General features: G+C 35.3%; 2 protein-coding genes across 2 annotated transcripts; one reads left to right on the plus strand and one right to left on the minus strand.

The window, feature by feature from the left end:
• Nucleotides 1-5,843: 5,843 nt before the first annotated feature.
• On the minus strand, nt 5,844-7,412 carry LOC145599897 (F-box protein SKIP23-like). The gene has a single exon (XM_081655913.1). It carries the CDS (start codon nt 7,283-7,285, stop codon nt 6,125-6,127), a length of 1,161 nt encoding a protein of 386 aa, XP_081512039.1. The 5' UTR covers nt 7,286-7,412; the 3' UTR covers nt 5,844-6,124.
• Nucleotides 7,413-8,536: 1,124 nt separating this feature from the next.
• On the plus strand, nt 8,537-10,236 carry LOC145600054 (putative F-box protein At1g65770). The gene has a single exon (XM_081655947.1). It carries the CDS (start codon nt 8,620-8,622, stop codon nt 9,757-9,759), a length of 1,140 nt encoding a protein of 379 aa, XP_081512073.1. The 5' UTR covers nt 8,537-8,619; the 3' UTR covers nt 9,760-10,236.
• Nucleotides 10,237-12,235: the final 1,999 nt, after the last annotated feature.

Below are 12,235 nucleotides of genomic sequence, written 5' to 3' on the forward strand. Positions count from 1 at the left end.
TCGCTGAACGGGGATTGTAGGGAATAATTTCAAGCCTTTAAAATCCCACTAGCTTGAACCCCACTGTGATCATACACTAAAGTACGGTGGCGTCCAAAAGGGAAGAAGATAGAGCAAAAGAGTCGCCAACAAGTTTTTAAGGAACTTGTAAACCGTTCACGAGGTGAAGGTTACACCCCTTAACGATCCAAGAGATCGTCAACTCTATAAGGTCATGAACCAAATAAGGGTTCGGGGATGAAGGTACAAATCCAACCTAAAAAAGATTGAACCTGCCCTAATAATAGGCCTCTACTTTATTCTGCTCGTATTCATGTGCGCTTTCCAATTAACATGCAATCAATAGGTTAACCCTAAACCTGTTTAATCTATGTTGGTTGAATTTAATGCACAAATAAACTATTATTGGCGATCACTTGAATTATAATCACATTAACCCTAACAAGATTATTAATTATCTTATTAAGCATGATTACAAGTACCAATTCCCTTTAAACATGCAATAAAAGGCGTGATCAAGCAATAAATAATAATAAGCATCAAGCAACATAATAAATAATCAATATCATAAATAATAATTATAATAATAATAATATCAATCATAATCATAATAATCATAATCATAATCATGTTAAAGCATAGCAAGATCCTAGGCATGATACTAACAAGATTAATAACAAACCCTAGCATGTCACTAAGCATTAAAAATCAAATCTTTAACCCTAACATGATACTAACATGAATAAATACTAGGAAGAATATAGGAAGCATCACAAGAATCATATTTAATATTAAAATTACCCTAGACATGATACTAGGAATCAAAATAACAATATAAACATGATTTCTACATCATAATATCAATTAATCAATTAAAGTACTTACTTGGATGCCTCGTACCTCTTTCTAATAACAAAATACACACGTTAGTAACTTCAAGGAAAATAATAATCAAAACAATTAAATTAAATAATTTAAAGAGAGATTTGGGACCAAACCCTCAGAAATTAAAACCTTTCACGTCTAGGACGAAGGCAACTTTGAATATGGCTAGGTGTTTTCTAGATCTTGCGAATGCGGAATTTTGTATTTAAAAACAAGGTTTTGAAAAGGAAAGAGAGAGAGAATAATCAAGAAAATCTTGATGAGAGTTGGTGATTGAAAAAGGGGAGATATAACCTCTATTTATAGGAAAAAAGAGGGTCGAAGAATTAAGAAAAGAATCCAAATTCGAATCGAAATAAAACTCGTAGACAGCAGTTTTTGCGGATTTTGTTTTTATCATATCTTTTGATCCAGGAACCGGAATAAGATGAATAAGATGTCGTTGGAAAGATCTTGAAGTCTAATTTCTAAACCAATTGGAATAAGATTAAAATATATTGTAGAATAAAAGATATGAACTAAATAGTGAGACGGTGTCAGTTTTGGATAGAGTTTGATATCTTATTCATATCTTTTCCGTCATAGCTCGGAATTATTATTATAATATATCATTGGAAAGATAATTTCAAGATCTATCCAACCATATAAAATTTGGATAAAAAATATGAGGCACTAAAATAATATCTGACTGTCTTTGAACATGTTTAAATTCGAATAGAATTAGGACTTTAAAAAAGGAAAGTTTTATAAAAAAAGGAAAGTTTATATTTATATCAAATTCCTTAATCTTATCTTTTCAAAAAAGGATAATTAAGATATTTTAGAAACTTATAGAAGATTCTAATCAATCCTAATTAGTTTAGGAATAGGATTAAACCTTTGGACCCTCCTCATGATCATTGGGTCGTAGGTAAAATCCGGGCTCAGTTAAGTAAATTGGCCATAACTTCCTCAATATTCATCGGAATTGGGCTTATAATATATCGCTGGAAAGGTCTTTTCAAGCCCCATCCAACTACACCATTATTGGACCCTTATCATGGACCAAACTAAACTGGAATGGACGTTTTCATAAAATAGAGTGGGTTTTCGAAAACAGAAAGAAAGAATTTTAACAAAAACTAACCGCAACACTAGACTTTTCACACTTTCACCTCATTCGATTATGGTTCGACGTGAAAGGTATTCATCACTGGGTTTGGTTTTGGGGAGACACAAATGGGTGTCTACAGGGATCGGCACGCTGGGCATCTTCTTCATCATCGACAGCACCCTGGAGTTCTGCTTTTCTAAGGCAGCCAACCTCTAGAGCAGGATTTCCGTCTGATCCGGCTGCGGGTTGCCTTGGTCGTCTCCTGAAGTTCGAATAATCCTTTTCCTGGCATTCCTGATTGGAGGATCCAAATTCATATCTCCGTCACTGGACTCGGTATCAGTGTCATGTGGAGATTCAATGACATCCAACGGCGGCATCCTGGGGATCAGATCTAACTGCCTTGGCTGGCGACGACGATTGCTCTGGGCGGACTCCAATTGCTGACTGAGAGTAGCTGCATCAGATTCTGACGCTTCCTTTTCCTTGCTGAGACGCTCGTTGGATTCCCTAGCTGCTTCGAGGTCGGCTTGAATTATCTCATAAGCAGCTTTTAGCCGTTCTGGGGTCATTTCGTCAGCCGACATATTGAAGGGTTAACGGGGGTTTTTAGATTTTACCTAGTTGTAGCCCCACGGTGGGCGCCAAATTGTTTATGCTAATTTTTGTTAAGTGGGATTGAATATCAAAATCTAGGCTACGGATCAACTAAGCAAAATCAAAAGTAAAACAAGACGAGAAAGGGAATGAGGATCTACCAAACTTTCACTATGCAAAACCCAATGAAGGTAAAAACCGCAGGTAGAATGAGGATCTACCAAACTTTCACTATGCAAAAGATAATAATCAGGGATTACAATAAGGATCGTAGTATGTATATTGCTAGATGGAACTGTCCTTTGCTCACGGTTGTTTTGCCTCTTATATAGACGATTGCTAGGTTAATTTCTAGTCGTTGCAAGGAGATAGAATCGTGCCCATGATTTTCGGACTTTAGTTGCTGAAAATGTTCTTCTTCTGTTTTGAATTCGAACGGACTGATCTGGCTAAGCTTGGACTAAGTCTTCACTTATCTCTTCCTAGAAAATAGGGAGTTGTTACTTGAGTTCGTCTTCCGTCAATGCTGATGATGCGTCGTCGAGCTTGCGCCTTCGTCAAGAGGAGTCTTCGTCATTGACTTCATTTGACTATCGTTGACCGACCTTTGTAGATTTATACCCATAACAATTCCTACATTTATCGATCCAATACACAGTTCCAAATTATTAATCACATAAAATTGATTCTTTTATCATCATAGTAATTTTTGGATCTTTTATAAAAACGACTAGTTTGATAAAAGTATTTACCAGAACGACTAATTATAAAATTTAATTCCCAAAATAGCTAGTTTATTAACTTGAAAGTAATTTAATCTATTTCTTATTTTTCTTTGAACTTGTTTGGTTCACTTTATTTTTTTATTATTATTTTTATTTTTTTGGTTTTTCTTAATTTTCAAAAAGATTTTTTAAGTTGGAAAATTTAAGAAATATACAAAATTACGGAGTATGCAAACATTGGCAAAATTCTAATTTTGATAAAAAAAAAAAAGAGGCCTAATTTTTCTTCTAGATCATATTAATCACAGAATTTTGAAATTTCAAGTAGTAATGTTCTATCAAGACTATAGCAAATTATACCACGATAAGGGAAATTACGTATTGTTCATCTTTTCTGGAGTAAATAAAAGGATTCTATGGCCAACAGTTTTATAACTCTAGTTATTTATAATCAAGACTTGATTGTTCGTACTTGCTTTCTAAATTTTAGGCTTTTATCTTATTCTAAGACACATTTTCTCCCTGTAAATGCATCGAAACTTTGGGCTTTTAGACCTTAATATATTTCTATCTTTACGTGTTTTTTTTTTTATTTTTTTTAATTTGTCGATTGGAAGTTTGGATCAATTTTTTTTTGAGTGATTGTTTATTTTGTGTAAATTTTTTAAAAATTGAGAATTGTTGCAAACATATTATGTTGAATGTTCTTGTTCAAATTAATGGGATATTTTAAACTATGCCATTAGATTACCCATAGAAAAACAAAATTCCAAATATTTTTTTTAAAAAAAACCAAAATTTAAAAAAAATGTATTTTTTTAATAAAACAAAAAAAAAAAAAAAAAAAACTCATAATATGAACCAAACCGGTACAAAGGAATGTAAGAAATAAATAATTTCCTTCTAAGTTAATAAATTAGCTACTTTGGGAATTAAAATTTATAATTAGCCGTTTTGGTAAATACTTTTGTAAAATTAGTCATTTTGATAAAAGATCCGTAATTTTCTTGATTACCCAAATCAGTCCATTCTTCAACCCCAAATTCCCTAAACCTCAATTTCCCTAAATCAAACAATGCCAACAATCCTAAATCATAAAACAAGACTACTTTCTTGAGTTTCTTTGTATCTGCTAAATGATAACCTCTATCGATTTCAATCAACTGAAAGTCAAGTTAGTTAATCGTCTTACGAGAATAAAAGTAGTTACCCTGAAATTGTCTTGGGAAATCAGAGAGTGGACTGACGAGCTTTAGGCTATGTTTGGATAACAAAAAATGGAAGGAAAGGAAGGGAAGGGAAAGGGAGGAGACAAACTTCCTTGTTTGGATAATATGTTGGGGGAGGGAAGGGGAGGGGGAGGAAGGGATCCATTTTCCCTCCTCCTTTAATAAAGACCATCCCTTCAAAATTGGAGAGATTTAAAGGGAGAATGGAGCTCATTATTTCCTCCACTTTCCCTTCCTCCTATTTCCCTCCCTTCCATTTCCATTCTAATTTGTTATCCAAACATAACATTAATGTGCCACGAATATATTCAGCCACCTTCACCAAGACGGCGGCTCCACTGGTGTGGTGTTGGAGGCGGTAGATTGTGACGGGAACAGGGATGGAAGTGGCCGGTCGTGGCTGCCAAATAGTTTTGAGAGATTTTAAATTGTGACGGTTGGGGAGAGAAACGGCAGAGCGCCATGAGGTGGAGACGGCTTCGAATTGGAAAATGTCGATGTGAGATTGAAGGTGTTTTGCTATGATTTTGAGGATTTTATTTGGGAGATCTTCCCATGTTTTACTGATTGTTCATTGAAGATATTATGGTTTTAGAATTTAGAGTGAGATGAATTTGGAAATCATCCATGCCATAATTTGTACGGAGTAACTATTAATAACAGCTAAAAAGTAAAGAATTACAACAGTGGTAATAGAGGTAAAGAAATGTGCAAAGGGAGGAGGTAGCTAGCAATTTTGGGAGCAAAGGTTACACATATGTATGACAATGGGTCGGATTCAGATCGGATTATGCAAAATCCGACTCTGACCCTACAAACTGTCGAATTTTTTTATCTGCTCCGCCTCCGACTCTAAGAATCCGACTTAAATTTCCATCATCCGACTCCATGTCAATCCGATTCCGACGCTGACTCCGACTCTGACTTAAATTTCCTTCATCCGTGCCAATCTGACTCCGACTCCGACTCTGACTCCGACTTTGACTTTAAAAGTAATTTTGACCCAATTACCAATAACAATCAATATATAATCAACTTTAAAGACTAATAAATTCATAAATTGAATGATAAAAAATATATAAGTACATGAAAAATTAGGAGTTGGATCGAATAAGTCGGATTCTAAGTAGACTCCAACTTCGACCCTCCTTTGACTCGGAGTTGGATTTTTTAAACGGGGTCGAATTCGGATAATTATTTCTCGGATTCGGTTCGGATTGTTTTTTTCGGATCGAATTAAGTGCGAATTCGGACTAGATTGTCATCCCTAGCTACACATACGTAGCCATTGACAATCACTTCTAGCCTCTAGGCTTTTTAAGAAAGGAATTTAATAAAACTATGAGAGTTTCAAATTTTAAAATTTGAAACTCACATCCAAATCCAAAATTACAAGCTCTTTGTTTTGTAACAATTGCAATAATAGATGATACACAAAATTTACAAGGTACAGAGTACATAACATTAAAATGCAAGAGACAAATTTAAAATAAAATGAGTACGGAATGCATACTTCAATAACAATACTAAAGTGATAGGAATCTCAGAACTTGTAACTTAAAACAACCAAATTGCCCCATGTTGAGAAACAACAATTACACAACAATATTATCACGGGAAGATGAAATAGCCAAGGGCCAATTCATATGAGGAGAGAACAACTTCTTATAGGCAGGGAGACACTCGACCACCCTTACACTCCCATTGTCAAACCGAAATACACGACCAACAAATCGTTTGACGGTCTCTCCTAAAGTTTGAAATTCCGTCTTAGTATCCGAAGCATCAACAAAGTATATGCAATTCCCTTGGCAACCCGGGAAATCCTTAACACTAACCGAAACACAAACTTCTTTTCCTAGCACGAAAACTCGATCCTCTAACGATCTCACATCAACCCAAGTACCCCATTCTTCATCCAGCTTATACACCTTCATATCCACTGTCCGACAACGGCCTCGTACACCCAGCTCCTCAAACATCGCCGCTTGCATTCGTGCTGCATCCTCCTCCATATAAGAATCAACAACATAAAACTGCCCTTCAGATACAACTAGATTTTTCAGGTGTCCAAATCCACAAAGTGGAGGTGAATATTGAACAAGATTCCTACATTTATCAATCCAATACACAATCCCCAAATTATTAATCACATAAAATTGATTGTTATAACTCATAACATCATCATAACAATCCCCTTCATTACCCAAATTCGTCCATTCTTCATCCCCAAATCCCCAGAAACTTAATAGGCTTAAACCCCCCAAATCAAACAATGCCAAAATTCCAAAATCATAAAACAAAACCACTTTCTTCACATAAAAATTCGTGGGAATTGAATCAAATATCAAACGAGAACCTCTATGTAACTCAATCAACCGAAAATCTACCAAGTTAATCGTCCTGCAAACACTACTATTACCCTTAAATGTTTTGGTCGAGAGCGGGTTGAGGAGCTGTAATTCGCCGGATATTGATTCAACCACCTTCATCAAGACGGCGGTGCCGCCGGAGTAGTGTTCGAGGCGGCAGATTGTGACGGGAGATAAGACGGCGGTGGCCGTAAACGGCGGCGGAAGAGTGAGGGATGATTGAGTTTGACGGTAGGAGAGTGGAACAATGGATCGCCATGAAGTGGAGATGGCGCGAAATCGGAAGACATCGATGCGAGATCGAAGGTGTTTTGCAATGATTTCGAGGATTTCGTTTGGGAGATCCTCCCATTTGTTACCGATTATGTTGGAGGAGTTGCTCATTTCTATGTTTAGCTTTGTTTTTTGAGAGAGATTAATTGGGATAATGGCTAACCAATGGATCTAGTACCAATTAATAATTATCCATGGCATATTGCATAATTATAGATTAGAGAAGTCAGCGAGTCAACCATCGTGTATAGTACTATAGTTCACGGCTACATGACCACATAAATTAGTACTCCGTAGTTGTTTTACTAGTATTGGTTTTTTACTTTTTTGGCTATTAATCATGTACAATGTACTTTCTTTTGTCTTTATTTTATTTAAGTACTTTTTTTTTACCGTGTCTAAAATGCATCTTAAAATAATTATATCTCTATTTCTTGTGTGTACAAATTATTAAAACTTGAAATATACAATAAGATATTTGTAATAAAATCTTAAATATTTTTATTATCTTTTATAAATCAATGATAATTATAATCACAAAAGTTTAAAAGTTTGATTATTAATTTAGCAATGGGGCGAAAAATTCAAAGAAGAAGGGAGTAATATGTAGTACTCCGTATAAATGTATAATGCACATCCTTAGTTTTATTTATTTTTGGTGCAATTAGTTTTATTTTATTTGATACATAGCACAATGTATATATAATTTTTTCTGTAGGTTTGTCTATGCTAGAGGTATCCCTCACTCACTCACTCATCTAATAATCCTATTCGAAAGTAACCCGATTTAGATTTTAGCTTGTATGAAAAAAAATATTTAACATAGAATAAAATCGTACTAGACCGACCTAATCCGACACAACTAGATCCGAATCCCATGAATTGATATCTCTATCCATGTTTTACATTGATTATCAAACATTTTAACCTTAATTCATTAAATTATTGGGACATTACTGTTACATTATTTCATGTATGTACTGGCTTTTCACTTTGTATTCATTTGATTAAAATTGATTAAGTATTTGATAAATTCAATTGATTTTGTAGATGTTGTATCATATTGGTTCAATTGATTATGTAATGTATTGAATTTACGCTAATCTGAACGAATACTTACATTCAAAAAATTGGTTCAATTGATTATGTAATGTATTGAATTTACGCTAATCTGAACGAATACTTACATTCAAAATGGAAAAGATGAAAAAGGATAATTTAGTTAATAATAAGCCCAATTGTCTCTATTATTCCTAAGCTCAAACAAATTCCAAGCAACAAATAAAAGCCCATAAAGGTTCATCATTTAGCTCTATAAATACAAGTCCCCCCTTTCGATTTTTTCATCTCCAATTCAAAAAAACCAACCGTAGAAAGTGTCACCACCTCAAACAATTGCCACCATTACCAAAACCAAAATACATGCCAAATACCACAAATCCTCAATGCCGAAAACCACCATAAACAACCACCGCAAAATCAACCGTTGCAATTCCACCAACAACGCAAGAAACTGGGCAGATCTTCCAACAGAATTACTCGAAAAAATCGGAGAACATCTCAATTCTCGAATCGACGTTTTCCGTTTCAGAGCTGTTTGTTCTTCATGGAGGTCCGCCATTTCTCTCTCTCCTTCTTCGTATATCAATGATTTCACATTTCCTTTCATTGTTTGTCGTCTTGAACATAATCGTCGTAGTTGTTTGGTTAAGCTTATTGAAACCACCCAAGGTGGGTTCAAGGTGTTGAACCCTTTAACTATTCCTAAAGCAGAGTTCATTTGTGGTAAGAGTCTGAATTTGTTGGATTGTCGGTTGATTGAATTGGGGGAAGGTTTGCATTTTGATTCGAGTATTGATTATGGTGAATTGAATGTGAAGAAAGCTGTTTTGTTTCGTGGGGTTGGGATTGTTGCTATTTATGATTATGTGAAATTAGGGTTTAGGGTTTTTTGGGATGATAATTGGACCAATTTAAGTAAAAATCCGAAAATTCTGTATACTGATATAGTATTATGTCAGGGTGAAGTTTATGTGATGGACAAAAATGGGAATGTGTATTGGATTGATAAGTCTATGAATGTTGTTAAATATTTGCCCCGGCTTAATTCGTCGGGGCAGCAGAAGAACTTAGTTGAATCTGAAGGGCAATTGTATGTTGTTGACACATATAGTCGTTTGTGGACGGAATTTGATGAATTTGGAGAGCTTATTGATAGTGGAACTGAGAAGGTAGATATGAAGGTATATAAGTTGGATGACAAATGGGGGATTTGGGTTCAGGTTACTTCGTTGAATGATCGAGTTTTTGTTCTAGGAGAAGATGTTTGTTTCTCTGTTTCGATTAATGATTTCCCCAGTTGTGAGGGAAATTGCATATATTTCATTGATCGTTTATCTGCTAGGGATGCAGCGTTTTCACATAGGCTTGTGAGATATTATGATGCTAAAATCGGGTACTATGTCCCTCGTGTCTTTAAATTGGATGATCGCGTCATGAGAGATGTTCAAGTGTCGTCACCTAGCCTCAAGCGATTGTTCTCCCTTCCCAAGGATTGTTTTTGCTCAACCCTATCCTCACCCTAATACCCTGCATTGTATGTACGAGTGTTATATTTTCCTTTTGTTTCGTTGAACTGATACGGAATTTCGGTGTTTCTGTATCCATCTAGAGAGAATCTGCTGCTTTTTGGCATGAGTATTGCTGCTGGATACTTGAGCTCTCTAGAAGAAATTGTAACTCGATCTGGCGTAGTGATCTTGGTGAAATGAAGACCTTCAACAATCGAGGTTTGGTCATATAGGAAATTAGTTTGTTATTTATACAGTCTAATCTAGTGAATGTATATAGATTGAATGAAAGGGAGAAAAACTTATGCAACTTTGTGTATTATTTGTGAGACATAAAAATTCCAAAGTTGCATATACTCCCTCTGTTTTAATAAGTGTCCCAGTTTGATCAAACACGCATGCCGAGATACGACTTTGACTATTAATTTATCTAATTATATGTTAATTAAATCATAGGAAAATTGATATTATGAAAGTATACATTATAACAAATCCAACAATGTATTATTTTTTTGGTGTTTAGATAGCCATAATGGTGGGGGTGAGAATGGATCCCAGGATTTCCCGAAACCGGGAGGAAAGCTCGAACCACTTGAGCTATCCCTCACTCTCACAATGTATTATACAATAACATTTGTTTTTTTATATATTAGTAAATTAATAAAGTCAAAATCATTATGTAAATAATGCAAAAAGTCAAAGTGTAACACTTATTAAAACACGGAATGAGTAACCATTAACGGAGGTAGTACTTTCTTCATTTTTTTAAAGTGTTACACTTGTCAAATGCGGCTGTGTTATTTTAATTGTCACTATTTTTTTCTTTTAGGAAAAAGCTGAATTAAATATTATATCTCATAAATGGAGTAAAAAAGCAAAACAAAACAAATAATCGAATTAGATTTTACGTATGGAAAACAAATTGTTTTTTGTAGGGAATGTATGGAAAACAATTTCTTTTTGGGAACATATGAAAAACAATTTTTTTAGGGAACGTATGGAAAACAATTAGTAATACATAAAAGGAAAATTTGCTAAAAATAACGTCACCATTCACCGGTTTTCCAAGAATAGAACGACCTTTTGATTATTGCAATATAACACCACCTTTCACATGCTTTTGCCAAAAATGAAACAAAAAACCGGTCACTTATTTTACAGGTAACCCTGGGACACGTGTCCCAGTATGATTTGTAAGTTTTTATTTTTATTTTTTATTTTTGATTTTTTTTTTAAAAAAGCTAAAAACTAAAAAAAAAAACCCCTCTTCCCACACCCTTGCATCGGCATCCACCACCCCCACCAAGACCACCCACCTGAAACCATCCTCTCCTCAACCCCCTTCCCAATTTCAGGCACCCTCCCTTTCCTGAACCATTTTCTGACACCCCCTTCCTTCCTGACCCTGTTTTCGGCACCCCTTCCTTCGTGACCCCATTTTCGGCACCCCCCTCCACTTTTCGGCAACCTCCTCCCCTTCCCGACCCCTTTGCAGCACCCCCCCTCTTTCTCGAACTTCAGGAAACAAATCCGATCTTCAATCAATCCTGGGGTTTGATGGGGGGGTGGTGATTTGGGAAAGAAAAACCACCACAAGAATTTGGGGTTAAAGTTTCGGGTGGTGATTCAAGGGGGGAAGGGGGTGGAGATGGTTGTTGGAAGGGCGCAATTGGTTCGTCGGAATAGTGGAGGTGGTTTGGCGTCGACCGGTGGGGAGAGGAGCGTTTTCGAGGGGAGGGAGGAGGGTTTTTGAGGTGAATGAGGAGGGTTTTAGGACGGGAGGAAGGTGGTTCAGTGGTAGGAGCCGGTGGTCGGGGTCTGGGTTAGGTGGGGTGCCGCCGACGCCGGGTAGGGTGCTGGGGCTGTGGCCGCTGGCGATTATGGGGAGGCCCAATGGTGGGGGTGGCTGCCAAGGAGGGAGGTTTTTTTTTTTATTTTTTATTTTTAAGTTTCGGTTTATTATTATTATTTTATAAAATATTAAGTATTGTTTTTTTAATTTTTATTTTAAGGTTTTATTATTTTTTTAAAAAAAAATCTTAAAAAAATTGACTAATGACATTGTGACACGTGTCACTAGTAACCTTTTTAACAGGTTACGTTTCATTTTTGGCATATGTGTGTCAAAGGTCGTTTTATTTTGGAATAATCTAAAGGTCGTTCTATTCTTGGAAGACCGGTGAAATGTACTGTTATTTTTAGCAAATTTTCCTACATAAAATGTTTTAAAATAGATATTAATGGGAAATATTATTTTAAATGTAATTAGTTTAACTTCAATGTATATTATCAGTTTATGAAACTTTATGCAAGTAATTTTTTTTGACTAATGCATAATTAAAGATATAAATTGTCGAACTTCATAAACAATAAAAAAATTAAAACAGAAACTGAAGAAGTATAATTTAAGGGTACAATCCTAATAAAATTTAGTGAATAGCTTAACAATAGTGGAATTTGTTATATACATCCGCGTGTACCTTACACCCAA

The sequence above is a fragment of the Chenopodium album genome, chromosome 1 (genome assembly GCF_948465745.1).
Source record: "Chenopodium album chromosome 1, dcCheAlbu1.1, whole genome shotgun sequence".
NCBI classification, from domain to species: domain Eukaryota; kingdom Viridiplantae; phylum Streptophyta; class Magnoliopsida; order Caryophyllales; family Amaranthaceae; genus Chenopodium; species Chenopodium album.